Raw genomic sequence first — 20,272 nt, 5'->3', positions numbered from 1 at the left:
TATGACTTTACTGAGAGTTTAGAAAAAGGTCCTGGGGTATGTTCCCTTTACAGGTGGGTTCATCACAGGGGCTGGGGAGTTGTTTGTGGGTCAGTCTTACAGTGAGGGTGTGGTTAAGTACCCACTTCACTATACAAAGGAAAAATTATTAAATTGCAATGAAAGTACACAATATTCAAATTGGCTTCACAACATCTGGAGAAATATGGGATTTCAGATAACTAATCTGAATAATTAAAAAAAATAATTCTGTGAGCACTGACCAGTCTCACAAGTGTAGTCTATAGATAAGAGGTACTCAACTTTTGCCCTGGAGGTCTGCAGTGGCTGCAAGTTTTTGCTTTAAGCAAAATTTTAATTAGAACCCATTTATTTACTACTATCTCAATATGTCTTTTTGTGCTTAGTTTTAGTTACCTTGTTTGTTACGATTCAGAACCCTTAATTTCCTATTTTAGTTATAAACAGCTGCATTATGGATTTAATTGTTGCCTTTTTTCTTAATCATAACCACAAGCTCCCCAGTTACTGGGCTTTGATTTAAACCTGTGTATATTCATCCTAAAGTATCTGTGTTAATACAATGCTTTGAAATAAAAGAGAGGGGTATAAAGAAAGGGGTATAAAAATATTCTGGACCACAAAACACATGGAGATAATGTTTTCATAAAATGAGAAAATCTATAACGTGATTTGTCTTAGACCAATGAATACACAAGCGACATAATTTAATATCAAGTTTTATATTCTGCCAGGTCTAGCTTCTAATTATGAAACTGGTTGGAATGAAACCTGTATCCTCTGTGGACCTCCAGGACCAGAGTTGAGTGCCCCTGCCATAGATAGTTTGAGAGCCTGTGAAGTACCAAGACTCCAAAAACTTTAAAAACTACATAATTAAACACTACAAATGTTTGCAATAAAGACAGACTCCAGTTTCTGTATATCAGGTGAAAAAAAAAAACTTTCCTGTGCTCAATGGTTGAACAGTTATTTACCCATACTATTTGTAAGGCATTCAAGTTAAACAAGACAAGCAAAAATTTTCTTTCTTTTGAATTTTGACTGTGCTATCTTAAAGTTTAACTAAAATGTGCATCAAAACTGGGGCATGATATGTACAGCATGAACAGATTATTCATTTTGATGAACTAAATATAAGTAATAAAGAAGCATGTACTCTATGCATGTGCTTTGTTACATTTACTTTACTTATGTGTCCATGAGTATTTCATAGCCCATCCTTCACTGCTATTGAAAGCTAAGTATGCATATCAATTTGTTGGAAAATAATTTTAAAATTTAAATTTCTTAGTTTTACATTTCAGAAGTTTGTTTTTCTATTTTTACCATTAATTATAAGGGGAAGATGCATTCATATATAAACAGAAAGTCAAGTAATAACAATGCTCATTCTAGATAACATGGAAGCTATACTCCATTCAGTAACACATCACTAACTACAAGCATTACTATAGCTAATGCATACACTCACACAGCATAATCTGCAAACAAACCAGCATGCAGGGAGGTGGCAAGATGCTAAATATGCTATTGCTGGCAAACTGCGTGCACTCTTTTATCATTCTGATACACTTTAATTACAAAAAAAGTACAGAAAATATTTTCCAATTCTGCCTATGTATTACATGCCACTGGGGTCACTCTTATTCACTAAACCTGTTGGTTATAATGAAAAAAAATTAAATATAACTCCAAGTCCACTTACTCAAACTATATGTATTATGTACTCTGGGCTATGACAACTCCCATCCTGATAATGGTTTTCAGTTCTAAAAATTTAGGGTTATACAAAATTCACATTATATACATCACAAATAAATCACTGATAAATACCTCAAAAGTCTTCCACTGCCGTTTTTGGTTGTACCTCCAACTACAAGTTCCTCCTGCCAATGCATATATTTTTTGGATAGACCATGACAGCCTCCATTTAAAATTCGTGCAATGTCAAGTGGCTACAAAGCAATAAGAAAATATCATGAATGCAATATTATTTAAGAAACAAAACTTACAACAAACTGGAGTATTCTGGTTATTAAGTAAAACTTTCTTGTACATATGTTTATATACATTTATTTTAAACTGTATGCAAAATGTAAAACTGATCCAAAGTAAACAATTGTTGAAATGTCATTTTACCAATTGACACTGGAATAAAAAAACATTTACTGTCCAAACTGGTTAACAGTTTTCACAGAAGCTTTTGTGCTATAGTACCTAAAGGTATGTAAATCAGACTATATAGATTCTGTACTCAGAGCTCAAGTTCAAGTTTAAATTCAAGTTTACCGCCATGTAAATATGTAATCACATAAATAGTTTCACGTATGTGCATCCAAGGAGCTCCTCACTGGCTTATTCAAGGCATGTGATAATCCACCATGGCGAGAGGGGGCATGGTCACTAACTCTGTCCTCTCCTTCTCTCCCCACAGCTCAGAGAAACTGCACACTGATGGCACTTAAACCAACCTTTTCCAGTTCCCACAAGATAAGATGCCAGAGTGTCTGGAACCAGGGGTCTTTTGACACCGTGACCTGGGGGAACCAGAGCTACCCGGGAAACCCTTCTTTGTTAAAAGAATCTACTAAAGAGAGCCATCTTGTTTAAATTGTATTGCTGCCCATAAGACAACTTTGATTTTGCTGCCAGAAGGCGTTGACTTTAAGTTCAGTAGGGAATTAAATGGGATGAACCACTAGGCATCCCAACTATTCTTCAGTTGTCACTGTTCATTCTGTCGACGCCCGGCCACAATAGTTAAATGAAATTTTTACTTGTGTGTCTCCTCAGAACAGTGACATCAATACAGTACCAACAAAAGACACACACAAAAATTTGTATACTTGGGTTTTTGTTTTTTATATTATTCACATTTTGTTCTTTGCTTGTAGTGAGTGCATCTGTAAAGCATAACAATGTGCTTACAATTTGTACACTGTTGCTTAAAAGATACAGGTTAATAAAGGTGACACTTGAAAATGACTTCATCAAAGATACAGTGTTCTGACATTTTCTCCTTTCAGCTTGTTCTAATGTTAAAAATTCTTAGACATAACCTGACAAAAAGGTTTTTTATTGTTGTGAAGCGGTGTCAATTGTATGCATCAGTAGTATTAGCGACGTGCGCAGATGCTGACAGCAAGTAGGTCTACTGTATAAATACTGTATAAACCAAAAAACCAAGAGTGTTTATGTGCATTACAAATTAAATAACTGGACATATTAAAGATTTCATTTTGATTGTTTTTAAATATTTCCTCCTCATTGTAATTATTTTTTTACCATCCAAGGGAACCATTCAAAAATATGAATAGGCTTAATCTAGAAGAAGAGTTTTCTGATTTTTAAATTGTCACTGTTAAAATGTACACAATCACCACCTCCCTTTGAATTTTCTACTTTACACAAATTACATCTTGCAATGTTGATTGCTTTGAGTTAGAAAAACATCCAAACGGTAGTATTTCTGTTTGCATTTGAGATTTATTTGGAGGTACGGCATATCTAAAATGCAACTAGCAGAGAATTAAAAGGCAGGGCAAGCAAATTTCATGCAAGGGTTTGAAGAATCACATGGTGATGTGTGCAAAATTCAGGGAAGAAATAAATGCATGCACATACATTTAAAATACATGTAAAATAAAAGAAGAACGTTCATTGTCAGTCCATTCCCAATAGGAAATGGCACAGTGGCATATTGTGATTATGTAAACTAATCCATCCTTATTTTTATTTATTTATTATTTTTTTATTAGCACAGGGTTTGGCTGCAGCCCACTCCTGATTATGATTCACACCACAGGGAGCTGTCTGGCAGCAAATGTCACAAAGTGTAGACTGCAGTAACATGAAACTGAGTGGAGACATTTAAAACTATTCGTATTCCAATTATTAAAGGGATGTATAAAATAAATTAATATAACTTCAAACTTCAAATTAGAATATGACCACTCTAGCTGAAGTAAAGTTTCAACCCAGAATTACCCTACAAAAACACAAGTATCATACACATAAGGAAATCTGACTGGTATGCAAGCACCTTGTGTTTAATAAAGATTTTTTATACAAACATTACGCTTTTATATAGCAAGCGTACTCACTTCTCTGGCTAAAGGCAATTACCTATAAGTTTTTCCAGCACGACTATACTATTTCGGTCTTTTACCAACTTTTTGTATTTTATACAAAGTTGATCATTATGTTTTCTGGTGCATAAAAAATAGCCGATACTGTATAAGAATACCTAGGGGGTAACACTGGACCAGTCAACTACAAGTGGCAACAATTAGTATCAGTGAATTACTACAAAGGCTTATTTCTTCAAATGCTTTCCAATGTTGAATTTTCTAACTTAGGATGACAGTGCCATCTTAAATCATCAATCATCCATTGATGCCTCCTTGTGAAAAAATACTTCAAATACAAATAAAATATATAAGGTGGATCCACTTATCCTACCCTCCTTATCTATACTAATAAAAGGCAAAGCCCTCACTGACTGACTCACTGACTCACTCATCACTAATTCTCCAACTTCCCATGTAGGTAGAAGGCTGAAATTTGGCAGGCTCATTCCTTACAGCTTACTTACAAAAGTTAAGCAGGTTTCATTTCGAAATTCTACGCGTAATAGTCATAACAGTTAACAACGTCCGCCATGTTAAACTTTCTTATTTATGGCCCCATCTTCACGAAATTTGGTAGGCGGCTTCCCTGCGCTAACCGAAACCGATGTACGTACTTACAGTATTTCGGTGGTATGACACCACTGTCAGCCGCCATATTGAACTTTCCAACTGTCTTTGTTACTTATGGGCCCATCTTCAAGAAATTTGGTACGCGGGTTCCCAACGCTAACTGAATCCTACTTACGTACATATATACATCCATACACTGTAGCTCGGTCGCTGTGTGAGGCGGCGTTGGGTCCCCCATCCCCACGTCTCCCACATAGTTGGCTGCCTGCCTATATAAGGCCGTCCGTCGCTCTGGTCTCTTCATTCCCTTCCTTGCTTCGCTACGGTATTCACGTCTCCCTGCTGATAACTGCAGCCTTTTTATTTACTCCATGGCTTCTCCGCTGTTTTATTGTTCGTTTATTACGATTACAGTTATTATGTAGGTATTTTAGACTTAGTTTACAATGTTCAGGTACCCATTTCCTTTATCGTTCCAACCGTACCCCCATTAACATGTCTGTTGAGGTGATCACCATCGATCAAAGAACTGTCACTTACTGTGTGGTTTCCATGCCCGGAGATGGCGACTGCCTTTTCCATTCTCTGTGTTACATATTGCAGGGCCATATCAGGCTCACTCTTGATAGCCGGAGGAACATTGTGTCTTATGTATTGAATGACTGCGACGGGTTCAAGATGTGGACTGATGACGGTACAGGAGATAATTATACTACACAGGAGCAATATAAGAGTGAAATGCTTAAGCCCTTCACCTATGGTTCTGCATGTGAGTTGATGGCTGACCGCTGAATTGTTCAGTTGTCGCTTTCAAGTGTACCGAAATAGCCAAATATTGTACACCTTTGGACAACCACCAATGCCTCTTAAATATCTTAGATTCACAGGTGACGATTTGAGTAGTGGACACTTTGATGTTTATGAATGTTTAAACTCTCAAAAGCTAGATGCGAAGTTATCGATGAAACCCATTTCAATTCAAACGCCTCCAATTTCCAGTAAGGCTCTGCTTCGCAATGACAATTAATAAGTCTCAGGGACAGACCTTACAAAAGGCTGGCATTGATTTGAGGCAAGATTGCTTTTCACATGGCCAACTATACGTTGCATGCTCAAGAGCAAGCTCAGCGCACAGCTTGGTCTTATTACAACCGGAGGGCCGAACTGACAATGTGGTATAAAAAGAGATCCTTAACAAATAATTATTGGTATATTTTCCCTCACTTTAAAAAGGTTTACTTTTCTTCTTAATAAAAATTTTAAAGCAGTACTTCGCCGCTGCAAAGCGCGGGTATTTTGCTAGTTTGCTATATATTGCCTTGGGTTCCTGTAAGTCTAAAAATTTTCTTCTGATGATGATTCTTATTAGGAATCAAAAGCTTAGGAATGAAAATCTATTTAAGATATGTGATTAATTTGCTCCCTTTGTGGATTTCCATCTACAAATATGCAAACTGTATCACAGACCTTCACCTCCATATATATTGTGAGGGCCAGCCAGCGTTTCAGTCCTGCCGGGATGTCCCTCAACAAAAGAAGACAGCCTTTTTAGGGCACTACATCCCCAGGGACGCTAGATGGCAGCTCCCCTGGATGGAAATGGTTCCTCGGATTCCCGCAGGACAGCATGGGACATGGAGTCCATCTCTTCAGTCATGTTGGGTGCCATGGGTACCGCCAGGGGGAGCTCACCAAGAACCCGGGGACTTTTACAATTACGTCACCCTGGAAGTGCTTTGGGGTCACGAGGACGGAAGCCTGCAGTACTTCCAGGACAACTGACAAAAGAAGATGTGGTGTTGACCCGGAGAAGAAATACTTCTGGGTCATAGACTTTAAAAGGACTGTGGGAAACCCCAGCAGACTGAGCTGTTTTGGGAAGAAGGGTGACTGAGCTGCTGGGAGTGGAGGATTGATTGTTGTATTGATTTATTGGATTATTATTGAGTATTGTGGAATGGAGGGTGCTTTGTGCACATTTGTTATTATAATAAACAATTATTTGGACTTTTATCTGGTGTCTGACACATTGTCTGAGGGTTCAAGGGGTCGACAGAGCCCCCTATCTGTCACAATATATTATATATATATATATATATACATATATATATATATATATATATATATATATATATATATATATATATATATATATATATATATCTGCGGTGGGTTGGCACCCTGCCCGGGATTGGTTCCCTGCCTTGTGCACTGTGTTGGCTGGGATTGGCTCCAGCAGACCCCTGTGACCCTGTGTTCGGATTCAGCGTGTTGGAATATGGATGGATGGATATATATATATATATATATATATATATATATATATATATATATATATATATATATTTATATATACACACAACCACATAATAAAAAAATAAGTGCCTATGTGCCTGTCAGTGTGCCTGTCCAGTTGTTATGTCTCTGTCATTCCAAAAGATGGAGCATCACAAACACATTTCTAGTAATAAAATGCATTGTATTTGTAATTCCAATAGATGGTGCATCACAAACAAACACTACTTTTATGAATCCCATACCAAATGGCATACAACAAAGACAAATTCATTGCATGGTGCCTTGCAAACGTTAACCATGAAGTCTTTGTTGATTACTTAGATTTCAACACTTCTTAGATGGGTATGTTTCACCCTATTTGGGGCTCATCAGGCCCAGATGTCCAAGATTCGATGCCCATAAGCAAAGGTGTTTACATCTGATAAGCACCAAATAGGTGTTGTGTACTCTTTGTATTATTTGGCAGGTATTGTATCACACACACGCACACACACACACACATATATATATATATCCTCTTTAATAAAATCCCTGTGTGCGTCCATGTGTCCGTGTGTGTGTGTCTTCTGATGAAGTACACATGCGCGGGGTATGGTGCGATGCTTCAATGGCCGCCTGACGCGTCACACAAGACAGAGCGGGCGGGACCTATAAAATATCGCAGGGCCGATCCAATCGGATTTTGGTAAATGAGGTAAGACCTAAAACATAACGCACGAAAAATCCAATCGGGTACTGAGACGCGGAGACCAGCTTCCCCAAAGAGGTGGGATTAGTGTTTGTTGCGGAAAGACCTAAAACATAATGCACGAAAAATCCAATCGGGTACTGAGACGCGGAGACCAGCTTCCCTAAAGAGGTGGGATTAGTGTTTGTTGTTCACTCTGAGGATGTCAGATTTGCGATTAACAAACTTGGCCCAGTAAAGTGTAAAGTGTTTTCCTAAATATACGAATTTTCATGATATTACAATAGGATGACTTTTAAAAGCAGATTTATTTTTGCGCACATAAAATCCGTTGCTGGGGAGACGCCATACATACAATAATCAGCTGCACGCCAGCACAGATTAAAATACTTGCTGGAGAGACGTATTACTGTGAGAGAAAATTAAAGGCACACAATACAGTGACGCATATTACAGCCACATACAAGCCAATATTACTGTAACAGAAAATAGACGGTCCTTTGCCATTTAATGTAGACTGTTCCTACTAATTATTATGCACTACTATTCTAGCGCCCATTATTGTAACGGGCTTAATTTCTAGTATATGAATAAATATGTACATGTGTGTTGCTGCACACGTGCACATAGGAAGCAGCTAAAGGGCTTGAAAAATGGTAATTTCACACCAGACCAGGGGGTGGAAGTGTGCGCTAACCCTTTCTCTCTTTCTCATGCAGACCGCCCGAGAGAAATTCATCCTGGGCCTGTCAACATCACTTCCAGTTCCAGATATAATGACATCACTTCCGGTTCAAGTCCCAACGATATCACTTTCTCCAACAGACTATAAAAACACCATTTTTCTGCCATTAAATCAGTTCTGTTTTTGTCTCATGTCCTAATTTCATCAGAATCTTCAAGTATATGGGGTGGCTACCCAAAACCTTTTCTATGTTCTTCTGTTTTATTTACAGTGCGTAGATACCTGTATTTAACTGTAATTCCTATTTTAGGAACTGTGGAAGCAGACTGGCTGAATGCAGGGTTTACCACTGCTATGAATTAGACGCATTGCTTATGCACCAGTCTTAATGACATCTGCTATATTACTATAAGGATAATAAACTTGGAGAGATAATCAAAGGACAAACCCAGCAAACAATGACTGGTCATCTACATTGCAAAACTGTCTCAATTATATTTCCATATACAATCACAGTAAGACAAACATTTGTGCTTCAGCTTTTCATGAGTGTGTGCAACCTAACACAGTGTAAATGCTACTAGTCTTTTAAGTTTTATTACACTGAACTGCAATTAAAAACACTCTTTAAAACTATATACTTTCTGACTCTAAACTCACGGCACCTAACCAGCCTATCACTCTAGCATGCAAAGTGTTGTGCGAGTCTGTGACTGCATTTCCTCATTCTGTTGAAAATTATAGTTTACATTAATCAAGTCACATGACACATGATAGAAAACATTTCATGCCTAATATTGTAAATAAAAAAAAATTAAAGAAGTTGTCTTTCTTAGTCAAAATGTAAATACAGTCATCTCTAATTTGAAGCTCCACTAAAGACAATCGGGACAGTTCCTCAAATTTAATAGTAAAATTTAAATTATAGATCTCTAATTAGACTTTTCAGGGCTCCAGATGGCGACTAAAATGGTCGCCAATGCGACCTGATTTTCTATTTTGCGACTAGTTTTTTTCATTTCAGTCGCCTCTCTCTCTGAATCTAAGAAAAGTTTTAAATTTAAAGCAGCAGAAACGGCTTTTAATTATGTGCGAACACTCTCAGCCCGCGTCTGCCTTTCCTATTACACTATCACGTGATTAAAGCCAAACCAAAGCGAGGCATCATCTGACACGCCCACTCTGCTTCAAACGTCATCTCGCTAACTGCTGCGGATAGGAATCTGAAATAGAAGAGAACCGGGCCACGACTACTCCTCGAATTCTGTCCTAACTTTCCACGTAATGTCCGACTTTTTCTCAATGCCCACTCGTCCAAATCCTGCCTTGTCTACTTCTGAACGAACCAAAGATAATTCAGTCAGTGGGTTATCTGAGGTACAGCCACCGGTGTCCGGAAATGTACAGTTATTAAAGGATGACAACTCCGTCCCGTTAGCAAAGTCTTCTGCGCCCGTGGCTCCGACGCCTGGAAGACAGTATAAAGCGGCTTGGTTACGGTATGACAAGGGAAAGATGTACTGCAGCTTTTGTGCACAAGCCGGACACGAAATTGCTGGTAAAACAGAATTCATTTGTGGTACGAGCCATTTTAAAAAGGAAACTGTGAAAAAGCATGGTGAGAGTAAGAAACACAAGAATGCCAGAGACTGTGTGATCGCTAGGTCTGCTCCTCGTGACACTCCCATAGCAAAGGCAGTGCAATGTGCTTGTGAGAAAGTGACAGGAAATGAGATGAAAGAATTAAAAATAAAATTCAATGCAGCATATATGATTGCGCTGGAAGAAATACCGTTCACAAAGTTTAAATCTCAAATTCTGATGAAGAAGAATGGCATGGACGTGTCAAAAACATATGATAATGATACAGCATGTGCAGAGTTTGTAGGTTGCATTGCAGATGAATTAAAAAGTAATGTGCTGGAAGAAGCTTTAAAGGTAAACTACATCTCTGTTATAACTGATTGTGGAACAGATGTCTCAGGGAAAGAAAATGTCATCACATACTGTAGGCAAGTATCTGATGGAACACCTAAGACTCATCTAGTAGGTTTAGCTGAGATTGATTATGGTCATGCAGAAGGTATTCAAAACACCATTAAATCACTGTTTCAGAATGCTGACCCAACCAACCCAAATTGGTGGGTACATAAAATGAGTGCTTTTGGAGCAGATGGTGCAAGCGTGAACATGGGTGCAACAGGGGATGATTGAATGGTTTGATTGAATGCCAATGATTGAAAAAGTTTATGACCTTCTACAAATAGTGTGGAAAACGTATCATTTCAGTCCCAAAAGCAAGCGGGAGCTGAAGGCTATGGGAACAGAGTTAGGATGCACAGTACGAAACCCATCAGCAGTAAAAACACAGCGCTGGTTGCCACACATTTCTTGGGCACTCTCAGTTTTTCTCCATTCAAACTAAGCAACAGGTCAGGGGCAGTACACTGCTGTGCATCATCATATGGAGCACCTTGCAGTCATGTCCAAAAACATAGACATAAAGGGAAGAGCCAAACACATTGTTCAGCAAATGGAAAGCCTGTCTTTTGTTGCCTTTTGTCATTTTTTACATGACCTTTTTTTCAGATGTCTCAAAGCTGAGCCTTCAAAAAATTCTCATATACTTCCTCAGGCAGTTGCTGCAAATGTGGGCTGAGTGGTAACAATTAAAGGATTGAAGGAAAATGCTTTGAGAGAAGGGAAGCTGCAGGAATTCTTACAGCACATAGGTTCTCAGCCTGAAGGTTCAGTGCAACAGGAAGGGCCATCAACAAGCAGGAGTGAGAGGGCTGCAAGTAGCCACACAGTCATAACCTTCCAAAATGTTAAACTGAAAGGCCCCCAAAATCAGGCCACATTCAGAAGTGGTTTAAAGGCCGCAATTGAAAAAACAGTTGACATTACTGTTAAAGAATTGGAGATCAGGTTTGCAAACATGATGTCAAGTGTTACACAGCACGGACATTCAAAGGGATCAGAAATCAAGTCATTTTCAGTGTTTTGTCATGATGCATGACCAGAGGACATTGATAGCTATGGCAAGTGTGAGTTAGACACACTTGTTACATGGTACAGGGAGCTCTTATCAAACAATGGCTGTGATGTCACAGCTGTGCAGAAGGAATGGCTAATGTTGAAAATATTAGTGAAGGGTCAGTTTATGGATAAGACTTACGGTGACCTATGGACAGTGATGCTGAGCAAGGAGCCATTCTGTACAGATTTTAAAAATCTGCTTCACTTAGTCGAAATAATGCTGGTGCTTCCGATATCTGCAGCTCAGTGCGAGCGAGGATTTTCAGCACAAAACAGAATAAAATCAAAAGTGTGCAACTCCCTAAGTGTAGAAACACTGGAAGACTTGGTAAGGATCAGTACAGAGGGCCCTACACTTGAACTTTTTGACCCAGAGCCCAGTGTAAAGGGCTGGTTGTCATCCAGCAAAAAAAAAGCGCAGACCAAAGTATACTGGCTGGCCTAATGATGCTGACATTGTAATGGTTAGTGACAGTGAACTTGAAGAGTAATTAATTTCTTTATATTTGTACACTCATTGCGAAATGATTATTTCAGAAATTATTGTTTGTAATGTTTGTTATTGTATTAATTCTTGTGTTATTATGTGTAAGATATTTTCAGTGTTCCTTACACATGTTGTGTATAAGACTCTGGACTTGAAGTATTGCTTATTAGTAAACATTTGCACTGTTCACATTTATGTGTCATTTATTCTTCTCTTATTATTATTTATAAGACCTTGCAGGGGACACTAGTAGGCAGGTCAAATAGCTCAGATAGGAGAAAGGAAAGGCAGTTTGAGGTAGACCGAAGAAACAAATAAACAATACAAGTAAATATTATTTGTTTATTTCACATTTGGCATGCGGTAGAGATTATGGCTCCCAAAAAAAGCATTTGGCTCCTAAATATTTTGGGTTTAGGAGCCAATGGCTCCCAAATTTTTTTTTCTGTCTGTAGCCCTGCTTTTTGATCAGTCAAAATATAACTGCAGATACTGAAAATATGAATTAGCAACAGACATGAAATTTGACTTATATTTGAATTTCATGTATTTTCGGAGCTGAAACTTTAAAGATGCAGTTCAGGAAAATGGTGCAGATTCTACCAAAGGGTTGTTTTCATAATTCTGTGCTCTAAAACAATATGTAATGATCCTAAACGCAGGTCATTATTTTTCACCTTAATATTTGCCTTTACATACTGATATTGATTTGTCAGGACTACTGCATTTTTCATCCTATTAGTCATTCCAACTACCAGAATTTTTTTCTAAATTGTAGACTTGTGATATGTTAAAGTTTGCATCAGTCATAATGCATTTTATTTTTACTTTTAAATAGCAAAGTTTAGTTATATCCTAAATCATGCCTTAATACATAACACATTCCACAAGATATAAAAGTGGCAGAATAGTGCACAGCACAACAACTGCACAGCGAAGACATTCACATCTAAATTAAGGGAATATGAGAGAAATATTTTCCTTTTATTTTAAATAAATTTCCAAACACCTAGTTTGGTTAATTTGGAGTCCAAATATGTTTTGATTATCTCCCATTTAGAAAGATACGAAGCCCCTGAAAATTTTGAAACTAACAAACTTTTATTCAGTGACTGAAAAAAAACCAAACAACAGTTATACCAAAGTTCGATTATTTGTAACACAAAATATCCACACTTCATCTATTTTTTTGCATGACCATTAGCAAAGTTGCAGGATTATTTGAAAACAGTATTTTAAATGTTTTGTTAGGCAAAGAGAAATTAAAATAAGAGTATTAATTAACTGAATTGTATTTAAATGTACTCATCCCTTCATCCATTTCTGGCCTTGCCTATTCAAATACAGCATTTGCAGTTGACTAGTGCTTACCCATGCAATATGAGGTTCAAGTTAGAAACATAAACCTGGATGTGGTGACAATCCATCATATGACGCATTAAACCATCACCGTCATTCATGGATCAATTTGATGCAATAATCAGTCTAACCTGTACATATCTGAGATATGTACATATGTACAAGTAAATAAATAGCTCTGTAACTGTCTTAACAAAAAAAGACACTCACTCGAGTTGAATTCTTGTTTGGGGCTGTCATTGGGCAGTCAGGGTCTCGAGGGTTTAAGCAGGGACGGTCCATGTACCCATGTCCAACCTTTGCCTTTTTCAGCATTTTCTCCCAGCTGTCAACTTCATACTTCAAGATCTTCAACTCTTCCAAAAACTCCAGAGGGTCAAAATTTGTCCACTGCATTGGTGGTTTACCTCTGATAAAAGTAACCAAGAACAAAAACCCTTTAAAAATATTCAAAACCTACTAATATGTTGTAAGTAAATAAAAGTGTTAATTAATCACTTATATGTTGGCATGTATACTTTATATAACTGTAATATCTTGCCTGTACAACTAATTAGATGACTCATTATTGAACACACAGGAGTTAAGATAGAAAAATCTTTTTTATATTTAGAACTCATTTACTGCCATTTTTCATCAAGCCTTGGAAACAATAAAAGCTATTCTGCTGACATTTTACCAGTTAAATGTAAAATAAAATTATAACTTTTTTAGAGAAATCCTTTCATTTAAGACTGTTAAGACCTACCACAGACAGTAAAAAAAGAGTGAGTTAGAAAACTAGAAGTTGGTGGATAGTATCAAATTACAGCCTACATGTTTTAATAACTGCTTTCCCCAATGAAGTCAATCAAAATAGCTGACCTTTATTACCACTAATGATACCTTACCTCTTCAAGCTCCCCAACAGCTTGGCTACAAACCAAGAAACTGTCTTTTGTCGCCACCTTTTTTTCTTCCTTTGCTTTCAATCCTTCCCTGATGCTGTCCAATCAGAAAGACTTTTGGCTGGCTTACTTTGTGGTTCCAACCACATTGTATCTGCTTAACCATGCTTGAGTCATTATTCCAAGTCTCCCAACCATAAAACACAAAATCCCTATTAACTACCTAAAACTGGTCTCTGTAAGATTGAAGATGCTGCTGTAAATTACTGTTGCACAAGCATAGAAATCCAGTAATGAAGACAATAGCCCACATCCTAACTTGTGAATAATTAACTAGAATATCTGCATATGCCAACTAATGCAATAATAGGCTTTTTGGGAGAATTTCAGGAGTGAGCAAGCACAACAATATGAGCATCAGACTGACGAAGACAAATTTATTGAAACATTCTATTAGTAAAAGTTACTTTTGATTTATGAAACACAATTCATGCAAGAATTTAAGAACAAAAGGTTACTGACGCGAATTACAGGCAGATAATACATATTTATTAAGATTCCTTAAAAAGTACTTTTTCCTTAACAACCTAAACAATATATTAATCCAAGTATAATAAAGTTTGTTATGACTGATTTTAAAAAATAACATACTGAAAGTATAAAAAAAATGGGAATTTTTATATCTACAAAGCACAGTGTTTGTTTATTTGCTTGTTATTCATGTACAGATTTGATTATCAAGCCACAGGCTTAAAATCTGACATACAAGTTCTTCTCACCAAAACACAGGTTTCTGACATATAACTTTTAGTCTGTCATAACCAGGGGATGCTGTGGGTGCTTCAGAGTCAGAGCGTGAAGCAAGAGGTACTACAGTGTGATCTATGAACCAATACACAGCACCACACTGGTTGTGATCATGGTGAGATGTTTAGTACGCTTACTTTTTAAACAAAAAATCCAAATTCAATTTCCACCCATTACAACTTTCTCTTAACTCAAGCATTTCCTTCACTATTTAGTGGACGTAAATTTTGCCTTTAAAATACCTGAGGATGGACAATGCACTTTCTTCAAGGTTAACTTTATTACAAATTTCAGCTTTTGCTATAATGACACAATTTTTTTTCCATTTTCCTGCAGTAACACAATTCTCTTCACTTTCATGGAATATATACTGTATACAATAATGGTATTTAATGGCATAACAAAAAATGCATTAATTTGCTCAGAAACAGGTTAAAGAATCTGAAGTTTTACAGGCAGAATATTAATGGTGGAATTGCTCAGATTATAACAGTGAGATAAAATGAATCATAATATTGTCAATACAAACCAAACACTGTATAAAAAAACTGGTAAAAAGAATTAAAATCAATTCTTCATGTGAACACCTAGGCGTAGTCCACACTAACATGGATAAATTTGTTTTTTAATTTATTCTGGCCTTACATTCTAAATGAAATGGGATTTTAAATAGCAAAAACAAATCTTTTCCAAAATACTATTTATAAATGGCAGTGTGAATGAGGAACACACAGCCGTTTTATTGTCATGTGATCAGCAGAGACCAGTTCTGTTATGACAATTCCCTATGTGTACTCATCTTTACAGTGGGGATAGTTCATTGCTAACTTCTCTGCATCAACCAATGGCAACTGCATCTCATAGCACTCTAATATTTTGTATTGTATTTGTACTCACTGTATTTATTTGTTAGGTTACCCAGTTTGTATTTTCCAAGGCTTTGGCTACCTTATGCTTGTTTGTATCCTATAAAACAGATGTACTTTGTCTATTTTTTCTTTGTACGTTTTGCATTTCTACTTTATAGTTGCTCCTTAAGAAAAAAATAAACTCTTGGCACACCAACTGCACATGCCTAATAGCAAATATTTATGTTGAAATACTTTTACAAAACATTCTGAAAATAATCATTTTGATGGAAAGTTTTGAAAAATAAAAAGGTTTCAAATTAATCCATATTAGTGTGGACTAAGCCTAATATGTGGCTATGAATGTAACGTTTCATGTATTTTATAGAATTTCAAAAACAGAGCTTCTGTATGGATTGTGAAATCACATCAATAAAGCATAGTGACAAGGTAATTAGATTTAATATTTACTTACGGCAAATAAGCAGTTCCTGACTGTAACTTTGCACCTTCCCAAAAGCAATCCAATGGTGTGATTATTAAACAAGGATACAAGTTCTCAATAATCTATATGAAATAAACAGAACAAAATAGTAAGATTTTACGTAAGATTTTCATAAATTTGTTTTTTTATAAATTTGACAAATCAGATAAAAAAAAGATGTCTTATGAGACAGGCTGTTTACCTGATCCATGAAAACTGCTTCTGTTATAAGCTCCCCTGATTTGTAACACAGATGTTCCAATTTCCACTGCCTAAGAAATAGAAAGAAAAATAGTACTTTCATGGTGAAGGAGATGTTTAATGTGCAGAGTTACAAGTCCAATCCTTATGGCTGATAAATTAATGGTTATGTTAGTTTGCACAAATTCCATTTGTATGAATAAACAAACATTGATTTCTCACAATAAATCAAATATGCATTTAGCAATTTAATAATCTTAAATTTTAAAGCTTTTAATAGAGATTAATTAATATTAAGCATTTTAAAAGCATTTTACAATATCCACCTGCAGAAAACAGGAATATGGACGATGTAGGTAAGTGTTTAATTTCAAAGTGGTCTGAAATGAAAAGCCTATATTATATATTTACCTATGAACATCATTAATTTAATTTTTGGACCAATTTATTCCAACTTCTGGATGACAGATTGCCAGAATAAAAACTAACATTACCAGATATGAGAGAGTAAAAGTCCTAGACTAGATAGCAGTTTACCACAGGACACTGTTTTGCACAACTGATTTCTCAAAAGAATATTCCTATTGGCTAAAAGAAAGAGTCTAATTATAGACTCAGGCTTCCAAAAAAAAATCAAAGAAGAAGAAAGCAAGCAAAATGCTTTATTTTTGAAAAATTTAAAAGTACATTTATTACTTTTGTATCAGTGAAATTTACTGTTACCAACTGGGGCAGAAACTTACACATGCAGCCGTGAAATGTATTATACAATAATGTATTGTGTCAGGCAACGAACACTAACAAGGTCAAAGGCAATAATTACACATTAAAATATAGAATACAGTATTTATAAATCCTCCTTCTGTTTCAAAGTGGAAATTAGCCATAAAGTAAATACATAAAAATATGTTTGTTAAATGCTAATGGTAAGTCATAGTATTTATTTTATTGGACTGGATTTTTTATATTTTATTAACCTCTGATTAAGAGGAAGATGAAAGTTCTTTAACAAGATTACAGAAATTTTTCCTCACCTATTATACATGTAAACATGGACTCTACTGGCTTGTATTGCAGAGTCTAGGTGCTGTCTCAGTGCTTCAACTGTTAATACATTTGCTCCTTCTTCCAAAGCTGTCTGTATCATAAGTTGAGGATTAAACATAGCCTCTTCACCAATCTTTTGTCGTGTATATTTTAACTCCTGGTTAACTCTTCCTCCAACTGAAGGAAAAAAAACACTTTTCTGTTAATGTCACTAAACATGGCATATTTTAAGAGCAAACCATTAAACAACAACTGAACATCAATTCACAAACATATTTTTTATAGTCACATTAAACATATTTCATAATTCACAAAATGCTAGTCTTATCTTCCTGTCCAATTTTAAACAAAATCAGATACTGTACCTTCTTTAAAAGTTGACATTTAATCAAATACCATAACAACATGCAGAAAAATGTTTACTGTGCTGTGGTGTTGGTCTTTTTTCTGATAAAAATATTATTTTAAAACATTTGTATTACTAGTTTTTCTTTGTTTGTACTTATTTATTCATGACCATGATTGCTTCTTGGATTACCGAATCTTGGAGCAAAAATTACTTTTCTAACAAAGCTATTACTTGTTATCACCAGTGAGAATACTGGTATAACAAAAGTCAATTTCATATTATACAAGATTATGGAGACTAGATTTCCCTTTTTCACATTTGCAGTTATTCTTAAAATGAGGTAACAAAAGAAACTTTTTCAAGGTGAATAATTATGGGCTGTGCAATATTTATGCATGTGAAACAGTGAAACCGTGGAATGATTTGTAATATACATAGTCAACCTTTACTGGTCTTGGCAGGGCCATTATTTGCATAAATGCAGTCTACCTGTGACATTTGGGAAGCTGAAAAAAATGATCTAGTATCAATTATACAATTTTGGCTAAGTATAAATGAATTTTGCACTACTCACTTACCTGTAACTTCAAAAAGAGCCTCCTTAAGCACACAAATGTCATGATGGTCAGAAACCACCATAAAAATATTAAGGAACTGCTTCAGCACAAGAAATACCTTGTAAAACGCTCTCCAAAATACAGATACCTATCCAAGATTCTTTGCATCAGCAGCAGCGTACAGATATAAGGCAGATGCACAGTTGGATAATGGTAAAGCATTTCATGTGGCAAGTGGCAGTGTATGATTTCAGCTATTTGCATATAATGTTATTTTTGTGCACAGGTATCTCTCATAGATACAGTCATCAGGAAATGCCAAGTCGTCTGTCCAGCCTTTAACAATATTTGCACAGGCGGTTCTAAACCTAACATACAAGTCAAGCTCCTTCATACAAGATTTTCAAAGAATGGATAATCCAAAAGGGTTGTTCAAAGCAACTTGACTTTTCATGTATTGAATCTTCCCACAAACATCTGTATGCAATTCATCACTACGAATACCAAAACATAATTACTAATTTTTAAAATGACTGTTTCTATATTACTGGCAGATACTAAATTACAAATCATTTTGGCTTTCTAATATCTCACTAGTGGGAAAAAAGAACAATATGGACTATTATAAAAATAATGAACTAGTTGTAAGCAGTTCATTTTTGAGGTGCACATGGAATCTTATTTAACATATATTGTCACACAAGTGTGCGTGGGAGTCAGCTAAAGGGCTTGAATGAGGGCACTTCCGAGCCAGACCGTGATGTGGCAGAGTGCACCGATTCTTTTTCTTGCTTTTCTGCAGACCGTTCACGGGAAATTCTGCCTGGCCCTGTTGACGTCACTTCTAGGTCCAAACCTATGGATGAAGACCTTTTTGGTTCCAGCCCCTCTGATGTCACTTCCGGGCCCAAGCCTATGGATGAAGACCCTTCCGGTACAGGCCCCTTTGATGTCATTTCCTATACTGGCCTTTAAAAGCCTCCACCTTTCCCCTATCCCCTCAGTTCTGTTTTGGACTCCTCTTTGTGCAGATCAGTGCTATCACTTGTCTCAATTTTGCAGCCAGGAAATAATATATGGGTGGCTGCCCCAAACCTTGCTATGGCTCTTTGTCAAGTTTGTGACAATTTATATGAAAATGTTCTAGAAAAATATCTTACTCTTTATTATTAAACAACTCATATGCAAATATTATCAGGACATATAAAACAGGCAGCTAACCGATAATCCTTTCACAAAAACAAACCGAAAAATAACAAATAATCATGACAAACACCTCACCAGACTGTTAGGACAATTAGGAAAGTGGAGAATAGCTAACATGTTAGCCAAGTAGCACGTTACCACATCGGACTACAGTGCAGCTACTGTATTTTGCTCATTCAGTAACTTTTTAACATTAAATGTTGGACATCAAAAACAGAAACAGCCTTTTCCATATAAAACTAGACCTAATCAGAAGTTTGGAGATGAAAACTATATTGTGTCTTTTGTACTCACTGTAATTCCATGCCTTCTCCTTAATTTCACAACTGTCGAAAGGCACACTTTTCCAAACCTGTGTTCAGCTTAGCAATCATACTCTGTGCTTAGTTTCAATAAATGATTGTCAGAGTGAATACTAGATTGCTTTTACACTGTAACTGTCACCAAAATGATTATTATTTCAACCTCTTTTTCTTATTATTTATTGTTGTCACTGTTGTAGGTAATAAGGAATTAAAGTTATGTCAATGTTTACCCTCTCTGCCTCTGGAGCTCTAAATTATGTGCTTGTCAGTAGACTGATCTGCTTTTGCAAAAGTGTTTAGC

At 36.2% G+C, this 20,272-nt stretch overlaps 1 protein-coding gene across 4 annotated transcripts in view; it reads right to left on the bottom strand.

The window, feature by feature from the left end:
* The window catches only part of ptch1 (patched 1), a 151,606-nt gene that overhangs the window by 74,735 nt on the left and 56,599 nt on the right, over positions 1–20,272 (bottom strand). For all 4 annotated transcript variants that reach the window (XM_051929659.1, XM_051929660.1, XM_028805342.2 and 1 more), the window contains exons 3-7: positions 17,542–17,731; positions 16,509–16,578; positions 16,298–16,389; positions 13,491–13,689; positions 1,858–1,979 (exon numbers count right to left, since the gene is read on the bottom strand). In XM_051929659.1, coding sequence (XP_051785619.1) covers positions 1,858–1,979; positions 13,491–13,689; positions 16,298–16,389; positions 16,509–16,578; positions 17,542–17,731 — 673 coding nt within the window. The remainder of the gene's footprint in view (positions 1–1,857; positions 1,980–13,490; positions 13,690–16,297; positions 16,390–16,508; positions 16,579–17,541; positions 17,732–20,272) is intronic.

Source organism: Erpetoichthys calabaricus, chromosome 7, assembly GCF_900747795.2.
Source record: "Erpetoichthys calabaricus chromosome 7, fErpCal1.3, whole genome shotgun sequence".
Lineage (NCBI taxonomy): Eukaryota > Metazoa > Chordata > Cladistia > Polypteriformes > Polypteridae > Erpetoichthys > Erpetoichthys calabaricus.
This window is presented reverse-complemented; position numbering and strand designations above follow the sequence as displayed.